At 42.7% G+C, this 16,436-nt stretch overlaps 1 protein-coding gene across 6 annotated transcripts in view; it reads left to right on the top strand.

Moving 5' to 3' along the window:
* Window positions 1–16,436, top strand: part of SMAD1 (SMAD family member 1) — an 82,339-nt gene that overhangs the window by 33,765 nt on the left and 32,138 nt on the right. For all 6 annotated transcript variants that reach the window (XM_005217509.4, XM_024977406.2, XM_059876133.1 and 3 more), the window contains 1 exon segment: window positions 1,531–2,107. In XM_005217509.4, the coding sequence (XP_005217566.1) occupies window positions 1,708–2,107 (400 nt within the window). In that variant the 5' untranslated portion in view covers window positions 1,531–1,707.

Genomic DNA, 16,436 nt, shown 5'->3' with positions numbered 1-16,436 from the left:
AGGGCATACCTCTCCAAGGGTCTCAGCGGAAAACCTGGCATGTTTACCAGAATTTCTCCTTCTTGGCAAGCCCTCAACTCTGTTTTTTTTTTTTGGAGGGGGGCTCTCCTCAACACTATGAGACTCCTGAAATCTCTGCTTGGTCTTTTAGCTTCTTTCTACTTGGCTTCTTACAACGTAGCTTTGGCAAATGCCTTGAGAAGAAAAGCAGTGAAGAATGTTCAGCTTATCACTTCATCACTTTTCACATCTTTCCATATGTGGCCCCTCGTGTCCTGAGTACTTTGATTGCTCATTGATGCCTTTAAAAAGTTGGGCTTCCCCCCCCCACCTCTATTTATTCATTTGTATTTTATTCACCTTTTATAGTTGTTTGGGGAGGAGGTTGATTGGATACCTGCTACTCAATCTTAGCTGGAGTTGGTGCAAAGTTATCTTTAATCTTTTTCGCCATTTGCATTTTTATCTAGTGAAGAGTAACTGGAAGGTTTAAATGAAACAACTTGACTAAAGTATTTAGTACAGTACGTGCTCATGTGCTTCATTCATTTCATGTCAATAAAAAGCATATTTGAAAAAGCAGGGAATGAATTTCCTACCTTAATTGCCTGATAGTCCAAAGGCATAGACTTATTTACTGAATAAAGACCCTAAAATGTTGCTACATTTATCTAGTATAAATAGAATGAACTACCTTTTCTTTTAGCATGAGATACTTGAGCAAAAGAAAAACAGATGTTAAGGCTGTTACAGTTTTACTTTGTCTTGTTGCTTTTAGTTTTTGTTGATTGAGGTGTACTTTGAAATAAATATTTTAGAGCCCATGAGTGACTATAAATATAGAATATCACAGTATCTGTTGAGAACTTGAATTTTTTTTGCACTAAGGGGAATATTGCTTCTACCTCATAACTCATATAAAGAGTAGCATACTTTTTTTTAAATTGCATCTCAGTTTATTCATCTATAAAATCGCAATGATTGTATTACCTAGTTGAAATAATTATTTAAAGGGTTAAATACTGTGCTAGTCTGCTGCCATAACAAGATACCACTGATGGAGTGGCTTAAACAATAGAAATGTATTTCTTACAGTTCTGGAGTCTGTGAAGTCCAAGATGAAGGGTCCAGATAGTGTGGTTTCTGATGAGAGCTATCATCCAGGCTTGTAGGCAGTGGCCTTCTCTCTGTGTCTGCAGGTGGCCTTTCCTCAGTGGGTGCACACATAGGGCAGGAGAGAAATCTCTCCCTTCTTCTTATGAGGCCACTAATCCTCTCATGTTAGGACCCCACCTTCATGACCACATTTGACCTTAATTACTTCCTTAAAGGCTCCAGGTTCCATCTCCAAATACAGTCACACTGAGACTTCAATATGAGTTTGGGGGTGGGGGGTGCATAATTCATTCCATAGGACACTAATACATAAAATCACTTAAAAAAATACCTGGCCCATGGCAATTGTTTAATAAATTGTGATTTTATGGTACAGATGATTTTAAACACCTTTTCCCCTTTTTTCTTTTCTAGGTGCTCGCTTTGGGTTCCTTTTGGAAACACCAGGAATGGTCATTTCTACTTTTCAGGACCTCCGCACAAAGAAGCTAAGGAGAATCTTATGTAGATAAAGTGAAGCCTCTTTCACTGTCCTTTCACATTGGGGACGTCTATATTTCTCCCTCCACAAGGAGCGTGCGTAGCGCCATCATGAATGTGACAAGTTTATTTTCCTTCACAAGTCCAGCTGTGAAGAGACTTCTTGGCTGGAAACAGGGTGACGAGGAAGAAAAATGGGCAGAGAAGGCCGTTGATGCTTTGGTGAAAAAACTGAAGAAAAAGAAGGGTGCCATGGAGGAACTGGAAAAAGCCTTGAGCTGCCCGGGCCAGCCCAGCAACTGCGTCACCATCCCCCGCTCCCTGGACGGCAGACTGCAGGTCTCCCACCGGAAGGGGCTGCCTCACGTCATCTACTGCCGCGTGTGGCGCTGGCCCGACCTTCAGAGCCACCATGAACTGAAACCATTGGAATGCTGCGAGTTTCCCTTCGGCTCCAAGCAGAAGGAGGTGTGCATCAACCCCTACCACTATAAGCGAGTAGAAAGCCCCGGTGAGTGAGTCCTTTCCTGTGGACGCATTTAGCAGATTTGTGTTGTTTCTCGAAATCGTCCCTTTCCATGTTTTTTTTGTCGTTGTTGTAATTTCTAAGTATTAGGGGGAAAGTCGTGTCAGTCAGTCCTTGAAAGGGTCGTACGTTCTAACGGCATAGTCTCTAGTTAACTTTATTTCTTAGGAGCAGGGCTGTGAAAACTGTCATGGAGGCATTAATGCATCTACCTTTTCATAAATTGTTTTTTTGCTGAATTTATTTTTTGTTTCCCTTTGGTTCTGTGCATTTCTCGAGACAGAGTTAGCTATGATTTTTATTGCAAGGGAAGAAAATCGGGAAAGAAGCATGATGTTGCTGTCTACATACTTGAGGGTGGTTGCCAGTGACTTATATCACTTTATCCTTAAAAATAGCACTTTTTATCATCTCCAGTAGAATTTTGCTATGGCATACTCCCTGTGGAGGATATGAAGGAATTATGTTCTGCTGTGGAATCATTTGATACTATTACTTTATATGAGATACTCCTGGTTTTTACATGTGTGACCTTGGAGGGGGTGGAGGAAGCATAATAAAAGATATACTTTTAACATTTACTTGGTTTTGACTTAAATTAGAGTCCGCATTCTAGACAGTGGCATCAGCTGGAAAATGATTAGGCAATCTCAGGCACTTAAATATCTCAGCGTCAGATTGGAATCAAATTTGTTGATGGATTAGTTATTAATAGCTGATGGTTACCAGGTGTTCCCAAATGAGGCTGTGTGTTAGATTCATGTGGCTCTCTCCCAGAAATTCTTATTCTGGCAGAGCCCAGTGATCCGTGTTTGGTTTTTTTTTTTTTGACCCATGTTTAACATGTACTCCAGATAGCGTTGATAGGGGCTATTGGATTGGTATTTGGGAACTATGCTATATCCCATAATAACCTGGTTGTCAAATAAAAAGCTTTCTGGTTTCTTATGGAATATTTATGCCATTTAAAAAGGGAATAATAAACATCTTTGTATCCACCACCCAGTTGCCTCCAGTAACTACTGTTCTGAATTTGATGGTTAGATTTGATGAACATCATTCCCAGGCATGCTTTTTACTGTTGTTTTATATGTATGAATCCTTGACAGGATGTACTGTTATTTTGTATATTTAAAGATATCATACAGTGATATTAGAGTATCCTTCTACAACTTGCTGTATTCATTCAACATCATGGTTTTGTGATTTCTGTATTACATACTTTAGGGTTACTTTGTCAAGGCCTGTGAAAAATCCTCAGGAGGTTTTATTTGAATTTCATTGATTTCATTTGGGGAAGGATTGACATAGTTGTGCTCTTGAGCACAATATTTTTCTAAATTTATTTAGATTTTTAAGTTTTCTCCTTGAAAGTTCTTGCACATCTTTTCTTAGATTTATCAGTATTTCTAGATGACCAGGTTTTATTGTATCCTTTTAAAAGTTACATTTTGTTACAGTGTTCATGGCTAGAACTGTATTTGATTTTTTCCAACAATCTTGATGAATTCTCCTTGTTGTAATATAGACATTCTTTTACTGCTTGTTATATCCACCATGATGTAAATTTTAATGTATAATATATACAACAGGGGTCATTCAGGTACATGGCTTTTTGATTCCCATAGTAACTTTAAGAGGTACAGAGGGAAGATTCTAATCCCACTTTACAAACGGCGAAACTGAGGTCCCTATAAATTAAGTGACCTTTGTGTCAGACAACTGAGAACTGTATTGAGAAAACATTGTGGATCATTTTTCTCCAGACCTCTCCCTCGATCCTATGACATTTCATCCTGTGCAGCAGCAGTTGCCTCCCGACTGGTGCCCCCTGCAGGGGGACTAGTGCACTACAGAGAGTGTTCTTTGGGATGCATGCTCTAGCCATCTTCCTGCTTCCCATTCCTTTACACACAGCTTTGTGTTCTGGTCCTCGCCTACCTTGCCAGCTTCTTCTCCCACCTTGATTCTTTCATGTACTTCCTTGGTGACGTAAGTGATAAAGAACCTGCCTGTCAATGCAGGAGATGCAAGAAACACAGGTTTGGTCCCTGTGTTGGGAAGACCCTGTGGAGAAGGAAATGGCAACTGGCTCTAGTATTCTTCTTGCCTAGAGAATCCCATGGACAGAGGATCCTAGGGGGCCACAGTCCATGGGGTCACAAAGAGCTGAGTGTGACTGAGCACACACGCTTCGTGTGGTTGAGTCACGTGGGGACACTTGAATGCACTCCTCCTACGTGCCTCATTTCCTCTCCCTCTCCTTGGTCTTCTTGCAGGATAGTAAATCAGGCTCCAAGATGGCAGGAACCACGTGTGTAATTAACATCTTTCCTTTTAATAGTGAGCACAATTCAGTACATGTCTGATGTTAAAGGCAAACACTATTTTTAATTTCTCTGTTGGGCCATTTTTTTCTTTTTTGACAGATGAGTTTTTGGTTTGTTTGTACCCTCTGACCATTATCTTCCCTTTTGTTTCATTTCATTGCCATTACTATCTGACATTAGATGGATGTTAAAACATATTAAAAGTTAATACGGAAATGATTTTGTTACTCTTAATAATTTAAAGACCGTGATGCTGGGAAAGATTAAGGGGATGACAGAGGATGAGATGGTTGGATGGCATCACCGACTCAATGGACATGGGTTTGGGTGGACTCTGGGAGTTGGTGATGGACAGGGAGGCCTGGCGTGCTGCGGTTCGTGGGGTCGCAGAGTCGGACACAACTGAGCGACTGAACTGAATAATTTACATGTAAAAGACTTGACAGGTAGGAGTTGGAAAACCAGCTAAAATAAGGCATTTTGACACTTTATGGATATCACTTCATCCTCCCCTCCCCTTTAGCCAAGAATCTGGGGAGCCACATGTAGACCAGTTCTCAAAACTACAAGGCCAAGATCTGGTGAATTTGAACATGTCAGGATTTTCCTTATGTTTTTCATACTGTGAAGAGGATTGAGAACAAATGGACTTTTTCAGAGACCACCATGAAGCAATCCCTGCACTTTGTGGGGGAAAAGCCCCACTAAATCAAAGTACGGGGGGGCCTCAGCCCCACACACTCCCAGTTACACAGGCATGCGGCAGGGCACACTCCTGGCTGTTTCTGCAAACTGGGAAACAAGGCCGAGTTCTAAGCTGCAGAGGCACAGCTCAGCACTGCATTCCTTTAAACCTTCTTTTTACCTCTGAACTGTTTTACTTCAGATACAGTATTTCAAAGAGCAGTTCAGCAGTTGAAGCATAAGTTAATCAGGTCTCCCAAATTTGTTGTTTTCTGCCAAGGCCCCTGTTGAGACCCCAGGAGGAAAACCCAGGAGAAACTGCAAGTGTCTGGAAGGTTTAGAGCAGAGGTGTTTCAAAGTGTGTGGTCCCCAGACTAGCAGCATTGGCATCACCTGGGAACTTGGTTGAAATGCATATTTTTAGATCCTTGCACAGACCTACTGAATCAAACTCTGGGGATGGGGCCAGCAGTCTGTGTTTGGACAGGCTCTCCAGGTTATCCTGATTCAGGCTTAAAGTGTGAGAACCACTGGTTTCCAGGCAAGTCATCAAGTCCAGTTGACAAGATGAGGTCTCTTATTGAAAAGAGATGCTAATGAGTTAAGAGTTTGAAATCCCTCTTTATTTAGAAAGTTGCATTTTGTTACGGGTATAAAATTGACTTGCTTGCTCTAGAATGTCCCTTCCTGCTGATATTTATAAAGATTAGAATCCTGATACAGTGAGTCTTTAGGGGGGTGGGAGAGTAGACGGGGAGAAAGGAATGCTTTGTTATTTGACCCATAGACATTTTCTAATTGTTCTTTTGGGTATCTTTTACTATCTCTGTTTCTTTGGCCAAAAAGAATTTTAATGGATTTAAGTAACTGCTGTTTTTCTTTAACCTATGCCATTTGTTTTGATTTTTTTTAGACACAAAAGAGTCTAAAAATTGTAGTGGTCTGGGGAAGAAACCAAAAGTTATAGGAACACTTGTATTCATCACAGTTAACAATGGGATTTACCTGTGGCTGATTTATTTTGTGGTTTGACAGAAAACAGCAAAATTCTGTAACGCAATTATCCTTCAATAATAAATAAATTAAAAAAAAAAAACAATGGAATAGGGTGTGAGACGCAAGAACCTTTGGGGCTTTCCTGGTGGTTCAGATGGTAAAGAATCTGTCTGCAATGCAGGATACCCAGGTTCATTCCCTGGGTTTGGGGAGATCCCCTGGAGGAGAGCATGGCAACCCACTCCAGTATTCTTGCCAGGAGAATCCCATGGCCAGAGGAGCCTGGTGGGCTAGCAGTCCATGGTGTCACAAAGAGTTGGACACAGCTGAGCAACTAATTTCTTTTGTTCTTTTTTTGTAAGTACTTACCAGAGCTAGCACCAAGGTCCAGAGTAACTTGGCCATTAATGAAACATGCATCTTTGGGAAAAGTATTGATAGAAAGCAATAAGACTTGTCTGCAAGTGTGTGGACAGTTATAGGAAAGAGGAAGTTCTTGCGGCTTCTGAAGACTCTGACCCTGCTGATGATGTAACAGGCGGCTGTTTACTTGGACCTTCGGTAGTCTTTGGAGTCCAGGCTACTTATTAGTGGTTGGGTTAAATGGCGGTCTTCTTTTTCTTGACCAAAGAAAATGCTGACGTGATGAAGTCAGTCGTCTCGCTGTGAAGTGAAAAGCCATTCCGTTGCTATCTGCCGCCATTAAAATGCCTTCGTGGAGATTTCCTGTCATTTTTTTTTTCTTTTTTTAATGTTTTTCATGTGATTCCTGAGAATTATCTTCTGTACTTTGAACTTCAAAGGCCATATCGAATCTGAGCTTGAAATTCTGACATTTCAATTTTGATTTGGATCTCTCAAGTAACACCCTGGTGTTCGCTTCCTGGTTGGTGCTTCTTTCATTTTCAGCATCATAGCTCCCAGCCGTTTAAAATTCACCTAAAATCCTCTTCAGAATTCACCTAAAATCTTCTTCATCTGTTCACTGACTGCAACGTTTGCCCCTTTGGCTGCCTCAGTCACCGGTAGTTCCTAGCTCCGTAAATTTTGCCTTAAAATCTTAGAAATGGACAGTGCATCATGGGTGGTTACTGGGATCTGAGGGGAGTGGGCGTGGCTGTAAGAGGCAGCTGGGGGAGGCGCCCTTGGGTGGATGGAAGGCGCCCTTGGGTGGATGGAAGGGTTCTGTGTCTTGGCTGTGTCTATGTCAGTGTCGTGACTGATCCTGTTCTAGTTTTGCAGGCTGTTACCATTGGAGGGTACTGGGTACAGGGTAGACAGGAGTTCTCTGTTACTTCTCACAGCTGCATGTGAACCTGCCATTATCTGAATCTAAACACGGTGATCCCTGAAAGCAGCAGCTAGTCTTGAATGAGTCACCTGAGCGCCCCTCCTCAAGACAAATGGTTGTGTCTGGCAGGCAGCAGAGGTGCTCTGCGAGTACTTTCATTTTGTCACACAGAATATTAAAAAGATGTATACTGAAGGCTCAAGAGTTAATAAAATTAATATTCAAAAATAGAATCAAAAATTTTAATGCATTTCTTCATGTTCTTAATGTGATTTTTCTTGAGCCAATGATGACAAAAACCTCTATGTAATTAAAGTGCCTTTTTTACAGTCTTGTATTAGTATATCCATCTGGAGGATGGGGAAGGGTGGGGGGGAAGTATTGACTCTTCCTCCAAGTTTATCTGAGTGATGTGGATATCTAGGAGTCTGGTAACTGAAGCTGTAAGCCAGATACCAAGATACAGCAGTTAGAAGCAGAAGCAGTTAGAAGCAGTTGTGAAGATTTGGGATTAACTATCAATAATATCAACTATAAAAATTAAAGCTTTATGACCTGTGCATTATAGTCAGTGTTCTCCAGAGAATCAGAACCAACAGGATAGATATAGATCCTATGTATTTATAAGATCCTATTAAATTTAAAAGTTTATTAATTATCCTACTAATAAGTCTACTATTGGTGCTTCCCTGGTGGTCCAGTGGTTAGGATTCAGTACTTTGTGATGAGGGCCTGGGTTCAATCCCTGGTTGGGGAACCTAAGATCCCACAAGCTGCATGGCATGCCCCCCTCCAAATAGATTTTTAAAGGTTTAAAAAGAAGTCTAATATCTGTTATAGATTTATTATGGACGTTGGCTCACATGAGCATGGAGGCCAAGAAGTCCCACAGTCCACTGTCTGCAAGCTGAGGAGCCAGGCAGGCGCTTAGTGAAATCCCAGTTTTAGTGCAGCAGCCTGGGAACCAGGAGCACTAGTATCCGAGGGCAGGAGAAGACAGGTGCTCCAGGCTTTTTGCTGGCAATCAGCATTTGGGTGCAGCCCACTCACATTTGGCAAGGGTGGTCTTCCTTACTCTGTCTGTCATTTCAAATGCTTCTGTCCTCTGGAGACAGCCTCAAAGACACAGCAAGAAGTACTGTTTCACCAGTTCTCTGATCATCCTTTAGCTCAAAGTAACACACAAAATTAACCATCAACACCCCATGAAAAAAAAAAAAAAAAACTCAAATAGAAGCAATATTGTAACTAATTCAATAAAGACTTTTAAAATGGTCCTTGTGAAAAAAAAAGAAAGGAAATTTCTTTTCACTCAAACATCTACAATTCATGTACAACTCCCCAGGAACTGAGTCTGCCCCAGAAAGACCGTAAAGAATCTGCCAGCAGTGCAGGAGAGCCAGGTTCAATCCCTGGGTCCCCGGAGAAGAGAATGGCAACCCACTCCAGTATTCTTGCCTAGAGAATCCCATGGGCAGAGAAGCCTGGAAGGCTACAGTCCGTGGGCTGCAAAGAGTCAGAGACGACTGAGCGATTAAAACACACACACACACAGGAAAGACAGGCACGTGCGTACAGCACAGTGTGCTAAATTGAATGATGCAAGTGTGTATGGGGGACACAACCAACTCTTACAAGCCTGAGGGTGGCCATAGAGCTCAGCTCACCTGACTCTAATGCGTCGGACATTGTGTTCCAGTCTGCGTGGTGGTTCAGATATATGTGTATTAACGTGTGTCTGTGTATATTTCATTGTACAAAGGATTTAAATCAGTTTACGAGGAGACTTATAGTACAGTAGAGAGTATTACTAATAAAGTAGGCTAGGGGGAAAAAAACTTCATAAGGAAGGTCAAGACTAAGGAAAATCAACACATGTGTGTTCCAGGGGTGGCTGTGATACAGATGTGCTGCCGTGCAGAGTTACTGTGTGTGTGCAGTCCTAGGCTGGATGCTTTGCTCCTACTTTGGGTGTGGGAGAGAGATGTGTATGACCCTGAGATGAAGGAAAAGTGCGTTAAAGGTTGTAGAGCATTTGTGCCTGAGGGTGGATGGTGGGTGAGAGCCACTGAGGCAGTTTGCAGAGACTTCCTGCTGGAGGGGATCCTTGAGGCAAGAACGGTGTCCTCAGACTTTGCAGTTCCTTTTCCATCTAGTCTCTATTCTCAGGGCTCTATTCTCCCATCCGTGTGGAAGTTTTGTTTCGCAAAAGCATTTCGCTACTACTGCTTCCATCCAAGCTCAAGTCACAGCCAAGTGGACATGGACTTTAGATGGCAAACTTTTTTCCCCTATATTATCATTGGCATATGGCTTGTGTCTGATAATTTCATCACTGTCATCTGCAGTTTTATTAGAAACGGATGAAGTAATGTAATCGTGTGTAGGACTTTATACCCAGATCTCTTAGTGGATTCCTTTATCTTAAATCCAAGACAAAATATGAAGTTTATTATTTTGCTCTTTTCTTCTTTTCTTGAGCAGCTGTTCTTAGTGCGTAATTTGGGGCGCTGGCTTTGTGTTATTTATGAATGGATGAACTCATGGTAAGCATTAGCAGTTACTATGTATTATTTGTATATAAAATATAAAAGTACATAAATTACATAAGTTGAAGCAGATATCTAGATAATTATTATGTGACTTGTTTCTGGGTAGAGTTTTTTTATTGCCAGATCTTTCCCAACTTGAAATTTTAAGACTGTGATCCACAGATTATACAAAGCATCTTGCTCATACTTTGGTTTTCCTGGCCATTATCCTCTACTTCATTCCTTTTCTGTCTCTGCAACAATTAGGTGGGCTAGAGGAGATACATTCAGACCTTTTGGATTCACTTAAGGTTCATCGCCGTTGCACTGTTGCTCCTACAGTTCATAAGGCTGTAGGAAACTAGCCAGCCAGCAGCTATGAAAAACCAAGCACACTCTCAAAGAACCAAGGCTGATGGAAAAGCAATTTTGAAAACCACAGAGAAACAGTTGTAATAAAGTAGTTCCCTGATTGCAGTTGTGAGGTAGTAACGTTTTCAATCAAAAGGAAAAGCCTAGCTCATAACTTCCAAGACTAGCTTGGGGTGAACTGACGTTGAGACCTGTGAGTAGTGTGTTGGGGCTTTTGATCCCCACGTGTGGCTCCTCCTCAAACAGCAATTTCTTGTGGGCCTGGGAGTGTTCTGTGTGGTTGTGGTGGGCACGCTGCAGGTGACTTGCCCTCGGTTGCTGTAGCGCCTTAGGCTCTTGATGGACCCTTGAAAAGTGAGAGAAATGAGGGGGAAGGTTGGCTTTTGTAATGATCTCAGGCTGATTCCCTTGGTTTTACTTTCAGCCTCCTTGGTATTAGATGTTCAAAGCTTCAAAGAAAAGACTGGACATTTCTTTCTCCTGAAACTGTCCCATCTCTTTGTCTTTTTCTACTCTCAAATGCAGTGATTTCTCAAATGGCCCAGCATCATGCCTGACAATCCTGAGTTAGCCAAATCGTCAGACCTCAGCCCTGATATTTGGAAAAACGAGATTTGTTTGGGGAGGAGATAGGGAAGGAAAGAGTGGAGGTTTACAGAGCAGGGCTGAGGGACTTCTGGCAGCTGGAGGCTACCCTGACTACTGTGTTAAAAATCTCAAGAGGGCCTGGAGAAAAGGAGAACTAAAAAACAAATTTTGTTAATTTGCTAGCGTGGCACTGTTAGATGCTGGTCTCGGGACTGGTTTGAAAGGCTGCAGACTCGCTTCCCCTGCATTTAGTCTGGTCTAGGCACTCAGGACGTCGACAGCAGTTCTCCCCTGTGGGTGAAGCTGTGTTAAGGGCCTGAAACTGTCCGTTAAACCCATTTCACCTTCCTAATTACCAGTGCCCTCAACTGAGCTTCTTCATTGTCGTGAGCTTCAGCACCGAAGCCTGCCCTTGAACATTCCATTCAGTCTGCTCGTCATGACACTGGTACGGGCCACATGGGTTGTATAACTAGAAGTAATGTTAGCCTCTCTGAGAAAGGAAGAAATCTGGAACCAGAGACTTTGTTTAAACAGAGATTTAGATCCACAACGGACTGTTTGGCATTTTTCTCCCCTGGTTATTTCTTTATTTTTCTTTTCTTTTTTTTTTTAGCTTTGCTTTATTAGCTATGTGAGGAGTAGCCTTTTTTTTTTTAATTAAAAGTTTTTTTAAAAATTATTTATTTATTTTTGACCTCACCAGTGGGCATGTAGGATCTTAGTTCCCTGTGTGCATGCTAAGTCGCTTCCGTCATGTCCAACCCTTTGCAGCCCTATGGACTGTAGTCCGCCAGGCTCCTGTGTCCATGGGATTCTCCAGGCAAGAATACTGGAGTGGGTTGCCACTCCTTCCTCCAAGGAATCTGCCCAACCCAGGGATCAAACCCCCGTCTCTTATGTCTCCTGCATTGGCAGGTGGGATTTTTACCACTAGCACCACCTGAGAAGCCCTCAAACCCATTCCTTGCATTGGAAGCACAGTCTTTCCACCACGTAAGTTCTGACCTCTACCCCCACCCATTCTTTAAATGCTTGTTTTTATGCTCTGGAATCCATTTAGCAGACCTCACAATGCAAGATGAGGTTTACATCCTACTACATCATGATGTCATTTCCAAAGCAGCTCTCTGAGATGCTGCTGTTCTCAGGTCCCTGCTCTCTCTCACAAAGCAGCTGTTTCTTATCTGAGTTAAGGGTATGGCTCACATGGTCACACATCACCTGACCAACTGCCCACTTGCCTGGGTGGGATCTTCAGTCAGGAAAAGGCAAAAGGAGAGACTGTGACTCTTGAGTATTATTTGGTCGGCTTTCTGTAAACTGAAGGTAAACATACATATGACAACAGAGTGAAATTAATTGCCTTGTGTGTTTTTTCCTGTATGTTTCCCTATAATTCCATCTAGCTAGCTCTGTAGCAGACTCAGCAGTATTTTTTCTGTAATGGTGTTGTTTCTTCAAGCATGTAAAAAATGTCTCCAGGGTATGGTGCTGTATTGGACAGGTTTTTTGTTTGTTTGTTTAAAGAAAACATTAAAAACACTTTTTTTTAATTGTAGGAAAATTGCTTTACAGTGTTGTGTTGGTTTCTGGACAGGTATTTAGGTACAGTGGTCAAGTTAGGAAAGAGTTGTGGGCAAGTGCTTTTGAAACATCTAACTACAGCTTTTCAATAGGAAAAAGAACAGCTGATGTTAAAATGAATTATTTTTCAAAGAGAAGACCGATGGGAACATGTCCTAAGGACTCGGGTCAGCTTGAATTGGCTGTTCCTGGCTAAAGCAGATAGTACAACCAACAAGATAATTAAGGTCAAAAATGAATTATCAGCCACTGGAGGAAAAAAACAGGGATCCAAGCTAATAATGAATGAGGGAGAGGGCTTCCCAGGTGGCTCAGTGGTGAAGAATCCGCCTGCCAATGCAGGAGATGCAGCAGACGCAGTTTCGCTCTCTGGGTCAGGAAGATCCCCTAGAGGAGGAAAGGGCAACCTACTCCAGTATTCTTGCCTGGGAAATCTCACGGACAGAGGAGCCTGGCAGGCTACAGTCCCTGGGGTTACAAAGAGTCGGACACGACTCAGTGACTAAACAACAATAAATGAGAGAGGAGGGCTGTTGCTGACAGGAGAACGCTGACTGGTAGATGTGGAGTTCTCTAGGAAATTCAGGACAAATGGGAACTGTTAAAGGAGATACTTCTCTGTAGTTGTAAGGTTAAAACGTGGTGGGGTAGAAACTCGGGTCAGAAGGCTTGGACTAAAATTTGGCACTTGGTAATTTTGACCTTGGGCTGGTTCCTTCTCCTCTTTGAGCTTGTGTTTGCTAACCTGTGAAATGGGGAGTGATAATATCTACCTTCCAAGGTCATGCTGAGGATTAAATCATGCACGTGAACAGGCTTTCTGCACTCTGGGAACGTTAAATGTGGCTGAAACAGTGATACAAAGAGCATAACTTCTGTGCACATCTTCTTCAGAAGAAGAACAAAATTCGTAATGTTACGTTTTTCACCAAACACATCTTCAGAAAACTATAGTACAGTTGATTAATGAACAACTCGGAGTTTAGAGCCCTCCACACTGTGGAAAATCCATGTATGAATTTAAAGTCAGGCCTCCATGTACACGGTTTTGCAATATGGGATTCAACCACCTGAAGATCATGTAGTACATATTTGAAGTAAAATGAAGTCGCTCAGTCGTGTCCGACTCTTCTCGACCCCATGGACTGTAGCCTATCAGGCTCTTCCGTCCATGGGATTTTCCAGGCAAGAGTGCTGGAGTGGATTGCCATTTCCTTCTCCAGGGGATCTTCCCAACCCAGGAATCGAACCCATGTCTCCCGCATTGCAGGCAGACGCTTTACCGTCTGAGCCACCAGGGAAGCCTTTGCGGAGAAGGGGGGGAGGTATTCCATGATTGTGGATCTGTGCAGTTCAGATCTGTGTTATTCCAGGGGCAATATTTATGGTATTAATAACAGTAGCAATAAAAATTAAAACAGCTGCTTTTTATGTGCCAAGCACCATGCTCATGGACTCACGTGCATGCTCATTTCCTCCTGACCTCAGCTGTAAGAGGTGCAGAGAGATGCCAAGCAGCTGGGCCTCTGAGCTGCTGTTGTGTCACGTGGCTTTAAGGGGCGAGGCGGCATTCAAACTTCAACTTTGTAGTTGAAGTCTAACCACAAAGTCCATGCTGCCACTCAGCACACTGCTGCTTCCCTAAAGGAGTCATTCCCCACACTCAGCCAGTTTTCTTTCTTTGACAAAGGAGAAAGGTATCCAAAATTTTCAGTGGCAGAGGATTTAATCCAAAATATGTGCACCAGCTGCTTGAGTTTGGGATTGATAGATCAAATCAGTCAGTTCTAAAGGAAATCAACCCTGAATATTCATTAGAAGAACTGATACTGAAGCTCAAATACTTTGGCCACCTGATGGGAAGAGCTGATTCACTGGAGAAGACCCTGATGCTGGGAAAGATTGAAGGCAGGAGGAGAAGGGGACGACAGAGAATGAGATGGTTGGATGGCATCACCGACTCATGGACGTGAGTTTGAGTAAGCTCTGGGAGATGGTGAAGGACAGGGAAGCCTGGCATGCTGCAGTCCATGGGATCAAAAAGAGTCAGACACGACTGAGTGACTAAACAAAAAATGGTAAACTGAGAGTCTACACCTGTGCTTCAGATGTTTCTGGAGGTTTTATTGGTATTTATTTCCCATCAGTCAGTCTTCATCATTAGATAACAAGTGTCTGTTTCCTGGAATATATTTAACAATCAAATTTGATCTCAGAATAAGAACTGATTGCATGCTGCTGCAATTACAAATGACTGCCTGCTGTGACACCTGGGGAATGACCATTTCCATATCAATAGCAGCCGATAGATGCTTAGGCCCACTAGGCCAGGGCTGACCAGAGCCCAGGAACTTGTTAAAACTGACCTGAGCAACATCAAGAGACTACCTGTCTCCACTCCTGCCTGGTTGTATATTCATGGGCAAGTTAGGTAGTCTCTACCTCAGTATTCACCCTAGGTCAGCGTTGTTATGAGGATTGTTACTGTTCTTCAGTCGCTAAATTGTGTCCGACTCTTTGTGACCCCATGGACTGTGGCACTCCAGGCTTCCCTGTCCTTCACTATCTCCCGGAGTTTGCTCAGACTCATGTCCATTGAGTCAGTGATGCCATCCAACCATCTCATCCTCCACCTCCCCCTTCTCCTCTTGCCCTCAATCTTTCCCAGCATAGATTAGTTAACATTTGATACAGTACTTGACATAAGTCAGCACAATATACATGTTTAAATACAAAGAAACCTGTGAGAAGTACTAATGTTCCCATTTTACTAGTAAGAAATGAGGTGTAAAGAGTGAATTCCCCATCAATTGGCTCCGAAGTAATTGAACAAGACTTCCATCCAGAAGTCCAAAGCTAAAGCTTGCTTCTAACTCTTTAAACTTCCTGTGAACCTTATGAAGGACCTTTTCCTCTCCTGATATTTTAAGCTGACACCCTGACTTTTTTTTTTTATCTCTAACAAGCTATGAAGTCTTTGATAACATAGCACCTTCCTTCTGTGGGAGTTAAGCAAATAAATATTGGGCAGAGGAAAGGAACCTGGAATAAGGATGGAAGCGGAGCTGGAAAGAGCCGGCCACGTTCGGCCTCCCAGAACGGGGTCTCTAGCCCTGGAGGGAAACCGAGGCTCCTGCGCCTGAATTCACCCCGCCAGGACCCTGGGCTTCTTGATCTGAAGCCATTGCCTTTTCTGTGGCTCTAAGCCTTCTGACCAAAAAACCTGGACACTGAATTTTCTTGTCAGCTTAGTATAAAGCCATGCTGGTCTTCTCTGTATCATTCTAACTTAATCTACATACCCGAGAATTGAGGCTGATGCTGTATCAAGTTTTAGAGGTGGGAGGGATGCTGCTTAGACATCTAACAAGGTGAGAAAATTGAAGTCCAAGTTCCACAGCTAGAGACGGAGACAGGACAGGAAGCATGGGGCTGCGTTGCCAATAAATACGGTAACCCCTCACCTTCCCCACCCAGGCTGCGTTCACCCAAACCCCAGAAGGTCGTATCTGTTGTGTGGGGGTGAGGTAGAGGAATCTTCCTCGAAACACTGGCTTCCTAATTGAGGACTGTGCTTCGAGCAAGGTCTATATTAGTCAGCTTATAATAACTAATCCAAAAATAGTAATATAGTTCACAAACATAAATTAATTGAAAAAAAATTTTATTAGGGACCTATTATATACCAGGCGCTGGACGATACAGAAGAAAAAAAGCTCAATTCTCTCCCGAAGGGGCTGGGGGTCTGAGTGAGGTAAAGTCAAATTAGCAGTAAAATGTTGCTGATGGCATGATAGTCTAAGCCGCAGTGGGGCACAAAGGAAAGAGAAATTCGTTTCTTCTGGGGGTGGGTAGAAAGAATAGGAAAGATACCCTAAAGGAAACGACTCTGAACCTGAGATTTGGGAGTATATCAAGTGAGTGAAAGTACAGGA

Source organism: Bos taurus, chromosome 17 (assembly GCF_002263795.3).
Source record: "Bos taurus isolate L1 Dominette 01449 registration number 42190680 breed Hereford chromosome 17, ARS-UCD2.0, whole genome shotgun sequence".
In the NCBI taxonomy this organism is placed as follows: Eukaryota; Metazoa; Chordata; class Mammalia; order Artiodactyla; family Bovidae; genus Bos; species Bos taurus.
The sequence above is the reverse complement of the archived record's forward strand: the minus strand, read 5'-3'. Positions and strand labels throughout refer to the sequence as shown.